The sequence below is a fragment of the Aulonocara stuartgranti genome (genome assembly GCF_965226115.1).
Source record: "Aulonocara stuartgranti genome assembly, chromosome: 15".
Lineage (NCBI taxonomy): Eukaryota > Metazoa > Chordata > Actinopteri > Cichliformes > Cichlidae > Aulonocara > Aulonocara stuartgranti.
This window is the reverse complement of record NC_138951.1, coordinates 12,053,894-12,067,595: the sequence shown is the minus strand read 5'-3', so window position 1 is coordinate 12,067,595 and position 13,702 is coordinate 12,053,894. Positions and strand designations below refer to the sequence as shown.

Here is a 13,702-nt window from a genome sequence, read left to right as displayed (position 1 = left end):
ATGATCAGTATGGATGACATTGTAGATTATTCGCACTACGTTTCCATGGCTGAACAGCTGCTATATGTGTTATGAGAAGGATAATGTTTGTTTCTTCCAAAGTATCTAACAGTGGTAACCTCCACCAAACTGACACTGCAATGTCAGAATGGCTGAGTGGTCTAAGGTGCTGCATTTAGGTTGCACTCTCCCGTGGAGGCGTGGGCTTGAATCCCACTTCTCACAGTGAAGCTTTACTCTTCTTGATATTGTGACAAAATACTCTTGGGTTAACCACGAGCTTTCTAAAAACTTGCATATAACAATTGTGCACCATTCATTCCTCATCTTTGCTGCCAATCATTACAACTTTGCTAATGATGGGCAGCAGGTTAGTGTCATGATGTCACCTCAGACATAGTTAAAAGCCCTGTTAACGTAGCTGCTTCTCGCCGGGTGCGGTGGCGCGTGCCTGTAATCCAAGCTACCGGGAGGCTGAGGTTGGAGGATCGTTTGAGCTCACGAGCTCTGAGCTGCAGCAGGCTATGTCGATTAACACAAAATAATTATCCTCATTCAAAAGTCATGTAAGAACCTCATTGGCTTACGGAATGTTGATGTTATTTTAAAAAATTCATACAAAAACATGACCTCATTCTAGAATGTCATGTGACAACCTCATTGGCTTATGGAATTGTGATGTCACAGGCTTCTGAATCCATAAATAGGGGTGAGGAGGTACAACTTTCAGTCCGTTATTTGCAGCACTTATGTTAGCAGCATTCAAACGTTCACCAGTAAAGCATTTTCAAACATTTGGATCCTTTTCGTACTCACGGTATACAGACTCCAACATGTCTCAGAAAGAGCAAGAAAGACAAGAAGCTGACCCCAGCTCTATTCCATGGTATGAGTCCCTAGACCCTTACATCAGCTCTCTTCCTTGGGATGAACAGGTGGAATTAGAGGAAAAGCGATTGGAAGAAATGGAGAAGGAAAATCTCATGAACAGAGAAAAGATTAAGATCCTGACAGAAGAAAATGAGAGAAAGAGCGCTGAATTAGAAAAATTATCCTACCAGCTTCAGGAAAGGGAAGGTATTATTGAGGAGAAACAATGGGCTCTCCAAGATAAGAAGAATCACGAGCTCCAAGAAAAGCTTGATGAAGCTCTAGAAAAAATTCAAGATCTGCTCCAAAAGGAGAAGAAAGAGAGCATAAAACAGGAAAACATGGTCAAGAAGAACCAGGAGCTCCAAGAGCAGCTTGACGAAGCTCTGGAAAAACTGAAGGAAATCCACCAAGAAGAGAAGCAACAGTCCACACAGCAGAGAGACATGCAGAGCAAACTCCAAGCCATGGAGGAAAAATACAAAGCGCTGCAGGTGAAACATGACAAAACTCTGCACAAAAGTCAACAGTTGCTTCAAGACAAGAAGCAAATGGAAATGAAACAGAAGGAAATGGACTCCAAGCTTGACGAGATGGAGGAAAAACACAGATCGCTCCAAATCAAGCTTGAGAAAACAGTGCACAGAAATAAAGAGTTCATTCAAGAGAGAGAGCAACAAGAAATGCTGGAGAAAGAAACAGACTCCCAGCTTGAAGTCTTGGAGGAAAAACTGAAAATGCTGCAACTAACTCTTGAGGAAACACTGCTCAAAAATAAAGAGCTGCTTCAAGAAAAAGACCAACAGAAAATACATCAGGAAGAAATGGATTGCAAGCTGAGGAACATCGAGAAACAAAATGAAGGCTTGCGAGTGATGCTTGATGAAGCTCTGGAGAGAAATAAAGAGTTTCTGCACGAGAAAGACCAACAGAAAATAAAAAAGGAAGAAATGGATTGCAAGCTGAGGCACATCAAGAAACAGAATGAAGGCTTGCAAGTGATGCTTGATGAAGCTCTGGAGAGAAATAAAGAGTTTCTTCACAAGATAGACCAACAGAAAATAAAAAAGGAAGAAATGGATTGCAAGCTGAGGAACATTGAGAAACAAAATGAAGGCTTGCGAGTAATGCTTGATGAAGCTCTGGAGAGAAATAAGGAGAACCTCCAAGAAAAGAAACAAGAGCCCATAGAGCAGAGAGACCTGCAGAGCAAACTCCAAGCCATGGAGGAAAAATACAAAGCGCTGCAGGTGAAACATGACAAAACTCTGCACAAAAGTCAACAGTTGCTTCAAGAGAAGAAGAAACTGGAAATAAAACAGAAGGAAATGGACTCCAAGCTTGACGAGATGGAGGAAAAACACCGATCGCTCCAAATCAGGCTTGATAAAAAAGTGCACGGAAATAAAGAGCTTCTTCAAGAAAAAGACCAACAGAAAATACAACAGGAAGAAGAAAAACTTCATCTCCAGAGGAAAAATCAAGCACTCCAAGAATTGTATAACGAAACAAAGTACAAATCAACTGTACTGGAAGAAGAAAAGAAAAAGCTGGAAAAACAATGCTCAGCGATGCAGAGTAGCATCAATGAGATGCTGAGAAAAAATACCGAACTTGAGGAACTTTCTAAGACCTTGAAGTACAAAAACACTGAAATCCAGGCGCAAAAGCAAGAACAACAGAAAACACATAAAGACCTGCAGTGTAGACTTCAAGAAATCCAGAAGAGAAACCAGCAGCTGGAAGACATGCACACAGATGTGCACAAGGCAAAGCGAATAGAGGAGGCAACAGTTAAAGAACTGAAAGACAAGCTTAAAGAAAAACAAGAACAATTAGAAGACATGGTGAAAAGATGCAACAAACTTGAGAAAGAAAACGCAGAAACAATCGATGAGCTGAAAACCCTCATCATTGAGAAAAAAGTGCTGGTGGAAGAGTATCTGAAAAAGAAGAAAAAACGCTTCCACTGGTTCTGGAGGAGGGGCACTGCTGCTTCTCACCTGATGTAACCTCGTCTTCCTCCACCTCTATTCCATCTTCATTTCCCCCCTTCCCCTCCCTCCTTTTTCTTTTTTCACCCTCACCCCCCGACCAGTCCCGGCAGTTGACTGCCCCCTCCTGAGCCTGGTTCTGCCATAGGTTTCTCCTTTAGGTGTCTTTCACTTTAAAAGGAGTTTTTCCTATCCACTGTCGCCTGCTGCTTGCTCAGAGGGGATTGTTGGGGTTTTCTCTCATCTCTCTCTTTCATTCTTTCTATCCTTTCCCCCCCTTCTGCCTTTTCCTTTACCCAATAAACACAATTGCCCACATTTTACATTTGTTTGAAAAATGTCTTCATTCAACAATAATTCATCTTAGGTATAAAAACAAGAAATAGGTAATAGCTGCATGTGTGTTTGTGTGTGTGCATAATATACATACTTGTTTCCCAGAAAGATTTAATACTAGATGGATAGAGACAGGTTTTAAAGACTAGAAATGAAAACATGTGAGTCCTGTCTTTAAATAAAAATATATAATTCCCTATATTCCTATCTATTCTTGACATTGAAGCTTTACTCTTCTTGATATTGTGACAAAATACTCTTGGGTTAACCACGAGCTTTCTAAAAACTTGCATATAACAATTGTGCACCATTCATTCCTCATCTTTGCTGCCCATCATTACAACTTTGCTAATGATGGGCAGCAGGTTAGTGTCATGATGTCACCTCAGACATAGTTAAAAGCCCTGTTAAAAGCCCTGATGCCGTCATTCACCTCCTACATCGTTCCCTCGCTCACCTGGAGACCGCTGGAAGCACTGTGAGAATCATGTTCTTTGATTTCTCCAGTGCCTTCAACACCATTCTTCCCTCGGTTCTAAAGGACAAGCTGGTGAACTCTGGAGTGGACCATCACCTCACTACCTGGATCCTGGACTACCTCACCGACCAACCACAGTATGTGAGGACTCAGGGCTGTGTGTCGGACAGGGTCGTCTGCAGTACGGGGGCCCCACAGGGAACGGTTCTGGCTCCGTTCCTCTTCACCATCTACACTGCAGACTTCTCCCACAATTCCACCCAGTGCTTCCTGCAGAAGTTCTCTGATGACTCTGCAATAGTCGGCCTCATCACTGATGGGGACGACAAGGAGTACAGAGGTCTGACCCAAGACTTTGTGGACTGGTGCCAGCTGAACTACCTCCAGATCAACGCCAGTAAAACCAAGGAACTGGTGGTAGACTTCCGCAGGCACAAGCATTCTCCACTGCAACCACTGAACATCCAAGGTATGGACATTGAGGCTGTGGACAGCTACAGGTACCTTGGTGTTCATCTGAACAATAGACTGGACTGGACTCATAACTCAGACGCCCTCTACAGGAAAGGGCAGAGCAGGCTGTACCTGCTGCGGAGACGCAGGTCGTTTGGAGTGGAGGGCCCACTCCTGAAGAAATTCTATGACTCTGTTGTGGCTTCTGCTATCTTTTATGGCGTGGTCTGCTGGGGCGGCAGCATCTCTGCTGGGGACAGGAAGAGACTGAACAGGGTGATCCGAAGGGCCAGCTCTGTTCTAGGATGCCCTCTGGACCCAGTGGAGGTGGTGAGTGACATGCAGGAGAACGGCGGCTAAGCTGTCATCCCTGATGGACAACATCTCCCACCCCATGCAGCAGACTGTGACAGCACTGAGCAGCTCCTTCAGTGGGAGACTGCGGCACCCACGGTGTGGGACGGAGAGATTTCGCAGGTCTTTCCTCCCCACTGCTGTCAGACTCCATAATAAAGACTTTAACTGATCAAGCACACACATCCATACATATGCAATAATACTAAGTGCAATAATCCTTTCTGTCATCGTTGTATTTTTACTCAGTTGTATATAGTATTTGTATTTGTATTCTATTTTTATCTTATTGTATATTTATTTTATTTTATTCTACTGTATATAGTATTTTATTTTATTCTATTCTGTACAGTTGTGTACTGTATTTATTCTTATTGTATTCTAATTTTTGCCTCATAACTTTTGCACTGTCCACTTCCTGCTGTGACAAAACAAATTTCCCACGTGTGGGACTAATAAAGGTTATCTTATCTTATCTTATCTTAACGTAGCTGCTTCTCGCCGGGTGCGGTGGCGCGTGCCTGTAATCCAAGCTACCGGGAAGCTGAGGTTGGAGGATCGTTTGAGCTCACGAGCTCTGAGCTGCAGCAGGCTATGTCGATTAACACAAAATAATTATCCTCATTCAAAAGTCATGTAAGAACCTCATTGGCTTACGGAATGTTGATGTTATTTAAAAAATTCATACAAAAACATGACCTCATTCTAGAATGTCATGTGACAACCTCATTGGCTTATGGAATTGTGATGTCACAGGCTTCTGAATCCATAAATAGGGGTGAGGAGGTACAACTTTCAGTCCGTTATTTGCAGCACTTATGTTAGCAGCATTCAAACGTTCACCAGTAAAGCATTTTCAAACATCTGGATACTTTTCGTACTCACGGTATACAGACTCCAACATGTCTCAGAAAGAGCAAGAAAGACAAGAAACTGACCCCAGCTCTATTCCATGGTATGAGTCCCTAGACCCTTACATCAGCTCTCTTCCTTGGGATGAACAGGTGGAATTAGAGGAAAAGCGATTGGAAGAAATGGAGAAGGAAAATCTCATGAACAGAGAAAAGATTAAGATCCTGACAGAAGAAAATGAGAGAAAGAGCGCTGAATTAGAAAAATTATCCTACCAGCTTCAGGAAAGGGAAGGTATTATTGAGGAGAAACAATGGGCTCTCCAAGATAAGAAGAATCACGAGCTCCAAGAAAAGCTTGATGAAGCTCTAGAAAAAATTCAAGATCTGCTCCAAAATGAGAAAAAAGAGAGCATTAAAGGGGATAAAATGCTCAAGAAGAATCAGGAGCTCCAAGAGAAGCTTGACGAAGCTCTGGAAAAACTGAAGGAAATCCACCAAGAAGAGAAGCAACAGTCCACACAGCAGAGAGACATGCAGAGCAAACTCCAAGCCATGGAGGAAAAATACAAAGCGCTGCAAGTGAAACATGACAAAACTCTGCACAAAAGTCAACAGTTGCTTCAAGACAAGAAGCAAATGGAAATGAAACAGAAGGAAATGGACTCCAAGCTTGACGAGATGGAGGAAAAACACAGATCGCTCCAAATCAAGCTTGAGAAAACAGTGCACAGAAATAAAGAGTTCATTCAAGAGAGAGAGCAACAAGAAATGCTGGAGAAAGAAACAGACTCCCAGCTTGAAGTCTTGGAGGAAAAACTGAAAATGCTGCAACTAACTCTTGAGGAAACACTGCTCAAAAATAAAGAGCTGCTTCAAGAAAAAGACCAACAGAAAATACATCAGGAAGAAATGGATTGCAAGCTGAGGAACATCGAGAAACAAAATGAAGGCTTGCGAGTAATGCTTGATGAAGCTCTGGAGAGAAATAAAGAGTTTCTGCACGAGAAAGACCAACAGAAAATAAAAAAGGAAGAAATGGATTGCAAGCTGAGGCACATCAAGAAACAGAATGAAGGCTTGCAAGTGATGCTTGATGAAGCTCTGGAGAGAAATAAAGAGTTTCTTCACAAGATAGACCAACAGAAAATAAAAAAGGAAGAAATGGATTGCAAGCTGAGGAACATTGAGAAACAAAATGAAGGCTTGCGAGTAATGCTTGATGAAGCTCTGGAGAGAAATAAGGAGAACCTCCAAGAAAAGAAACAAGAGCCCGTAGAGCAGAGAGACCTGCAGAGCAAACTCCAAGCCATGGAGGAAAAATACAAAGCGCTGCAGGTGAAACATGACAAAACTCTGCACAAAAGTCAACAGTTGCTTCAAGAGAAGAAGAAACTGGAAATAAAACAGAAGGAAATGGACTCCAAGCTTGACGAGATGGAGGAAAAACACCGATCGCTCCAAATCAGGCTTGATAAAAAAGTGCATGGAAATAAAGAGCTTCTTCAAGAAAAAGACCAACAGAAAATACAACAGGAAGAAGAAAAACTTCATCTCCAGAGGAAAAATCAAGCACTCCAAGAATTGTATAACGAAACAAAGTACAAATCAACTGTACTGGAAGAAGAAAAGAAAAAGCTGGAAAAACAATGCTCAGCGATGCAGAGTAGCATCAATGAGATGCTGAGAAAAAATACCGAACTTGAGGAACTTTCTAAGACCTTGAAGTACAAAAACACTGAAATCCAGGCGCAAAAGCAAGAACAACAGAAAACACATAAAGACCTGCAGTGTAGACTTCAAGAAATCCAGAAGAGAAACCAGCAGCTGGAAGACATGCACACAGATGTGCACAAGGCAAAGCGAATAGAGGAGGCAACAGTTAAAGAACTGAAAGACAAGCTTAAAGAAAAACAAGAACAATTAGAAGACATGGTGAAAAGATGCAACAAACTTGAGAAAGAAAACGCAGAAACAATCGATGAGCTGAAAACCCTCATCATTGAGAAAAAAGTGCTGGTGGAAGAGTATCTGAAAAAGAAGAAAAAACGCTTCCACTGGTTCTGGAGGAGGGGCACTGCTGCTTCTCACCTGATGTAACCTCGTCTTCCTCCACCTCTATTCCATCTTCATTTCCCCCCTTCCCCTCCCTCCTTTTTCTTTTTTCACCCTCACCCCCCGACCAGTCCCGGCAGTTGACTGCCCCCTCCTGAGCCTGGTTCTGCCATAGGTTTCTCCTTTAGGTGTCTTTCACTTTAAAAGGAGTTTTTCCTATCCACTGTCGCCTGCTGCTTGCTCAGAGGGGATTGTTGGGGTTTTCTCTCATCTCTCTCTTTCATTCTTTCTATCCTTTCCCCCCCTTCTGCCTTTTCCTTTACCCAATAAACACAATTGCCCACATTTTACATTTGTTTGAAAAATGTCTTCATTCAACAATAATTCATCTTAGGTATAAAAACAAGAAATAGGTAATAGCTGCATGTGTGTTTGTGTGTGTGCATAATATACATACTTGTTTCCCAGAAAGATTTAATACTAGATGGATAGAGACAGGTTTTAAAGACTAGAAATGAAAACATGTGAGTCCTGTCTTTAAATAAAAATATATAATTCCCTATATTCCTATCTATTCTTGACATTGAAGCTTTACTCTTCTTGATATTGTGACAAAATACTCTTGGGTTAACCACGAGCTTTCTAAAAACTTGCATATAACAATTGTGCACCATTCATTCCTCATCTTTGCTGCCCATCATTACAACTTTGCTAATGATGGGCAGCAGGTTAGTGTCATGATGTCACCTCAGACATAGTTAAAAGCCCTGTTAAAAGCCCTGATGCCGTCATTCACCTCCTACATCGTTCCCTCGCTCACCTGGAGACCGCTGGAAGCACTGTGAGAATCATGTTCTTTGATTTCTCCAGTGCCTTCAACACCATTCTTCCCTCGGTTCTAAAGGACAAGCTGGTGAACTCTGGAGTGGACCATCACCTCACTACCTGGATCCTGGACTACCTCACCGACCGACCACAGTATGTGAGGACTCAGGGCTGTGTGTCGGACAGGGTCGTCTGCAGTACGGGGGCCCCACAGGGAACGGTTCTGGCTCCGTTCCTCTTCACCATCTACACTGCAGACTTCTCCCACAATTCCACCCAGTGCTTCCTGCAGAAGTTCTCTGATGACTCTGCAATAGTCGGCCTCATCACTGATGGGGACGACAAGGAGTACAGAGGTCTGACCCAAGACTTTGTGGACTGGTGCCAGCTGAACTACCTCCAGATCAACGCCAGTAAAACCAAGGAACTGGTGGTAGACTTCCGCAGGCACAAGCATTCTCCACTGCAACCACTGAACATCCAAGGTATGGACATTGAGGCTGTGGACAGCTACAGGTACCTTGGTGTTCATCTGAACAATAGACTGGACTGGACTCATAACTCAGACGCCCTCTACAGGAAAGGGCAGAGCAGGCTGTACCTGCTGCGGAGACGCAGGTCGTTTGGAGTGGAGGGCCCACTCCTGAAGAAATTCTATGACTCTGTTGTGGCTTCTGCTATCTTTTATGGCGTGGTCTGCTGGGGCGGCAGCATCTCTGCTGGGGACAGGAAGAGACTGAACAGGGTGATCCGAAGGGCCAGCTCTGTTCTAGGATGCCCTCTGGACCCAGTGGAGGTGGTGAGTGACATGCAGGAGAACGGCGGCTAAGCTGTCATCCCTGATGGACAACATCTCCCACCCCATGCAGCAGACTGTGACAGCACTGAGCAGCTCCTTCAGTGGGAGACTGCGGCACCCACGGTGTGGGACGGAGAGATTTCGCAGGTCTTTCCTCCCCACTGCTGTCAGACTCCATAATAAAGACTTTAACTGATCAAGCACACACATCCATACATATGCAATAATACTAAGTGCAATAATCCTTTCTGTCATCGTTGTATTTTTACTCAGTTGTATATAGTATTTGTATTTGTATTCTATTTTTATCTTATTGTATATTTATTTTATTTTATTCTACTGTATATAGTATTTTATTTTATTCTATTCTGTACAGTTGTGTACTGTATTTATTCTTATTGTATTCTAATTTTTGCCTCATAACTTTTGCACTGTCCACTTCCTGCTGTGACAAAACAAATTTCCCACGTGTGGGACTAATAAAGGTTATCTTATCTTATCTTATCTTAACGTAGCTGCTTCTCGCCGGGTGCGGTGGCGCGTGCCTGTAATCCAAGCTACCGGGAAGCTGAGGTTGGAGGATCGTTTGAGCTCACGAGCTCTGAGCTGCAGCAGGCTATGTCGATTAACACAAAATAATTATCCTCATTCAAAAGTCATGTAAGAACCTCATTGGCTTACGGAATGTTGATGTTATTTAAAAAATTCATACAAAAACATGACCTCATTCTAGAATGTCATGTGACAACCTCATTGGCTTATGGAATTGTGATGTCACAGGCTTCTGAATCCATAAATAGGGGTGAGGAGGTACAACTTTCAGTCCGTTATTTGCAGCACTTATGTTAGCAGCATTCAAACGTTCACCAGTAAAGCATTTTCAAACATCTGGATACTTTTCGTACTCACGGTATACAGACTCCAACATGTCTCAGAAAGAGCAAGAAAGACAAGAAGCTGACCCCAGCTCTATTCCATGGTATGAGTCCCTAGACCCTTACATCAGCTCTCTTCCTTGGGATGAACAGGTGGAATTAGAGGAAAAGCGATTGGAAGAAATGGAGAAGGAAAATCTCATGAACAGAGAAAAGATTAAGATCCTGACAGAAGAAAATGAGAGAAAGAGCGCTGAATTAGAAAAATTATCCTACCAGCTTCAGGAAAGGGAAGGTATTATTGAGGAGAAACAATGGGCTCTCCAAGATAAGAAGAATCACGAGCTCCAAGAAAAGCTTGATGAAGCTCTAGAAAAAATTCAAGATCTGCTCCAAAATGAGAAAAAAGAGAGCATTAAAGGGGATAAAATGCTCAAGAAGAATCAGGAGCTCCAAGAACAGCTTGATGGAGCTCTGGAAAAACTGAAGGAAATCCACCAAGAAGAGAAGCAACAGTCCACACAGCAGAGAGACATGCAGAGCAAACTCCAAGCCATGGAGGAAAAATACAAAGCGCTGCAGGTGAAACATGACAAAACTCTGCACAAAAGTCAACAGTTGCTTCAAGACAAGAAGCAAATGGAAATGAAACAGAAGGAAATGGACTCCAAGCTTGACGAGATGGAGGAAAAACACAGATCGCTCCAAATCAAGCTTGAGAAAACAGTGCACAGAAATAAAGAGTTCATTCAAGAGAGAGAGCAACAAGAAATGCTGGAGAAAGAAACAGACTCCCAGCTTGAAGTCTTGGAGGAAAAACTGAAAATGCTGCAACTAACTCTTGAGGAAACACTGCTCAAAAATAAAGAGCTGCTTCAAGAAAAAGACCAACAGAAAATACATCAGGAAGAAATGGATTGCAAGCTGAGGAACATCGAGAAACAAAATGAAGGCTTGCGAGTAATGCTTGATGAAGCTCTGGAGAGAAATAAAGAGTTTCTGCACGAGAAAGACCAACAGAAAATAAAAAAGGAAGAAATGGATTGCAAGCTGAGGCACATCAAGAAACAGAATGAAGGCTTGCAAGTGATGCTTGATGAAGCTCTGGAGAGAAATAAAGAGTTTCTTCACAAGATAGACCAACAGAAAATAAAAAAGGAAGAAATGGATTGCAAGCTGAGGAACATTGAGAAACAAAATGAAGGCTTGCGAGTAATGCTTGATGAAGCTCTGGAGAGAAATAAGGAGATCCTCCAAGAAAAGAAACAAGAGCCCGTAGAGCAGAGAGACCTGCAGAGCAAACTCCAAGCCATGGAGGAAAAATACAAAGCGCTGCAGGTGAAACATGACAAAACTCTGCACAAAAGTCAACAGTTGCTTCAAGACAAGAAGAAACTGGAAATGAAACAGAAAGAAATGGACTCCAAGCTTGACGAGATGGAGGAAAAACACCGATCGCTCCAAATCAGGCTTGATAAAAAAGTGCACGGAAATAAAGAGCTTCTTCAAGAAAAAGACCAACAGAAAATACAACAGGAAGAAGAAAAACTTCATCTCCAGAGGAAAAATCAAGCACTCCAAGAATTGTATAACGAAACAAAGTACAAATCAACTGTACTGGAAGAAGAAAAGAAAAAGCTGGAAAAACAATGCTCAGCGATGCAGAGTAGCATCAATGAGATGCTGAGAAAAAATACCGAACTTGAGGAACTTTCTAAGACCTTGAAGTACAAAAACACTGAAATCCAGGCGCAAAAGCAAGAACAACAGAAAACACATAAAGACCTGCAGTGTAGACTTCAAGAAATCCAGAAGAGAAACCAGCAGCTGGAAGACATGCACACAGATGTGCACAAGGCAAAGCGAATAGAGGAGGCAACAGTTAAAGAACTGAAAGACAAGCTTAAAGAAAAACAAGAACAATTAGAAGACATGGTGAAAAGATGCAACAAACTTGAGAAAGAAAACGCAGAAACAATCGATGAGCTGAAAACCCTCATCATTGAGAAAAAAGTGCTGGTGGAAGAGTATCTGAAAAAGAAGAAAAAACGCTTCCACTGGTTCTGGAGGAGGGGCACTGCTGCTTCTCACCTGATGTAACCTCGTCTTCCTCCACCTCTATTCCATCTTCATTTCCCCCCTTCCCCTCCCTCCTTTTTCTTTTTTCACCCTCACCCCCCGACCAGTCCCGGCAGTTGACTGCCCCCTCCTGAGCCTGGTTCTGCCATAGGTTTCTCCTTTAGGTGTCTTTCACTTTAAAAGGAGTTTTTCCTATCCACTGTCGCCTGCTGCTTGCTCAGAGGGGATTGTTGGGGTTTTCTCTCATCTCTCTCTTTCATTCTTTCTATCCTTTCCCCCCCTTCTGCCTTTTCCTTTACCCAATAAACACAATTGCCCACATTTTACATTTGTTTGAAAAATGTCTTCATTCAACAATAATTCATCTTAGGTATAAAAACAAGAAATAGGTAATAGCTGCATGTGTGTTTGTGTGTGTGCATAATATACATACTTGTTTCCCAGAAAGATTTAATACTAGATGGATAGAGACAGGTTTTAAAGACTAGAAATGAAAACATGTGAGTCCTGTCTTTAAATAAAAATATATAATTCCCTATATTCCTATCTATTCTTGACATTGAAGCTTTACTCTTCTTGATATTGTGACAAAATACTCTTGGGTTAACCACGAGCTTTCTAAAAACTTGCATATAACAATTGTGCACCATTCATTCCTCATCTTTGCTGCCCATCATTACAACTTTGCTAATGATGGGCAGCAGGTTAGTGTCATGATGTCACCTCAGACATAGTTAAAAGCCCTGTTAAAAGCCCTGATGCCGTCATTCACCTCCTACATCGTTCCCTCGCTCACCTGGAGACCGCTGGAAGCACTGTGAGAATCATGTTCTTTGATTTCTCCAGTGCCTTCAACACCATTCTTCCCTCGGTTCTAAAGGACAAGCTGGTGAACTCTGGAGTGGACCACCACCTCACTACCTGGATCCTGGACTACCTCACCGACCAACCACAGTATGTGAGGACTCAGGGCTGTGTGTCGGACAGGGTCGTCTGCAGTACGGGGGCCCCACAGGGAACGGTTCTGGCTCCGTTCCTCTTCACCATCTACACTGCAGACTTCTCCCACAATTCCACCCAGTGCTTCCTGCAGAAGTTCTCTGATGACTCTGCAATAGTCGGCCTCATCACTGATGGGGACGACAAGGAGTACAGAGGTCTGACCCAAGACTTTGTGGACTGGTGCCAGCTGAACTACCTCCAGATCAACGCCAGTAAAACCAAGGAACTGGTGGTAGACTTCCGCAGGCACAAGCATTCTCCACTGCAACCACTGAACATCCAAGGTATGGACATTGAGGCTGTGGACAGCTACAGGTACCTTGGTGTTCATCTGAACAATAGACTGGACTGGACTCATAACTCAGACGCCCTCTACAGGAAAGGGCAGAGCAGGCTGTACCTGCTGCGGAGACGCAGGTCGTTTGGAGTGGAGGGCCCACTCCTGAAGAAATTCTATGACTCTGTTGTGGCTTCTGCTATCTTTTATGGCGTGGTCTGCTGGGGCGGCAGCATCTCTGCTGGGGACAGGAAGAGACTGAACAGGGTGATCCGAAGGGCCAGCTCTGTTCTAGGATGCCCTCTGGACCCAGTGGAGGTGGTGAGTGACAGGAGAACGGCGGCTAAGCTGTCATCCCTGATGGACAACATCTCCCACCCCATGCAGCAGACTGTGACAGCACTGAGCAGCTCCTTCAGTGGGAGACTGCGGCACCCACGGTGTGGGACGGAGA

At 43.2% G+C, this 13,702-nt stretch overlaps 2 protein-coding genes and 1 pseudogene across 3 annotated transcripts; all 3 read left to right on the top strand.

Moving 5' to 3' along the window:
* Positions 1 to 826: 826 nt before the first annotated feature.
* Positions 827 to 2,885, top strand: LOC309689011 (uncharacterized protein). The gene has a single exon (XM_082505141.1). It carries the CDS (start codon positions 834 to 836, stop codon positions 2,880 to 2,882), a length of 2,049 nt encoding a protein of 682 aa, XP_082361267.1. The 5' UTR covers positions 827 to 833; the 3' UTR covers positions 2,883 to 2,885.
* Positions 2,886 to 4,726: 1,841 nt separating this feature from the next.
* Positions 4,727 to 7,439, top strand: LOC309689794 (uncharacterized protein). The gene has a single exon (XM_082506456.1). The coding sequence runs from the start codon at positions 5,304 to 5,306 to the stop codon at positions 7,434 to 7,436; it is 2,133 nt and encodes a 710-aa protein (XP_082362582.1). The 5' UTR covers positions 4,727 to 5,303; the 3' UTR covers positions 7,437 to 7,439.
* Positions 7,440 to 9,280: 1,841 nt separating this feature from the next.
* Positions 9,281 to 12,977, top strand: LOC309689793 (annotated as a pseudogene). The gene has a single exon. The product of its transcript is annotated as an uncharacterized misc_RNA (transcript).
* The last annotated feature ends 725 nt before the right edge of the window (positions 12,978 to 13,702 follow it).

Excerpts from the sequence above, each read along its gene's own strand:
- LOC309689011 (XM_082505141.1), top strand. The coding sequence starts at position 834 with ATGTCTCAGAAAGAGCAAGAAAGACAAGAAGCTGACCCCAGCTCTATT.
- LOC309689794 (XM_082506456.1), top strand. The coding sequence starts at position 5,304 with ATGTTAGCAGCATTCAAACGTTCACCAGTAAAGCATTTTCAAACATCT.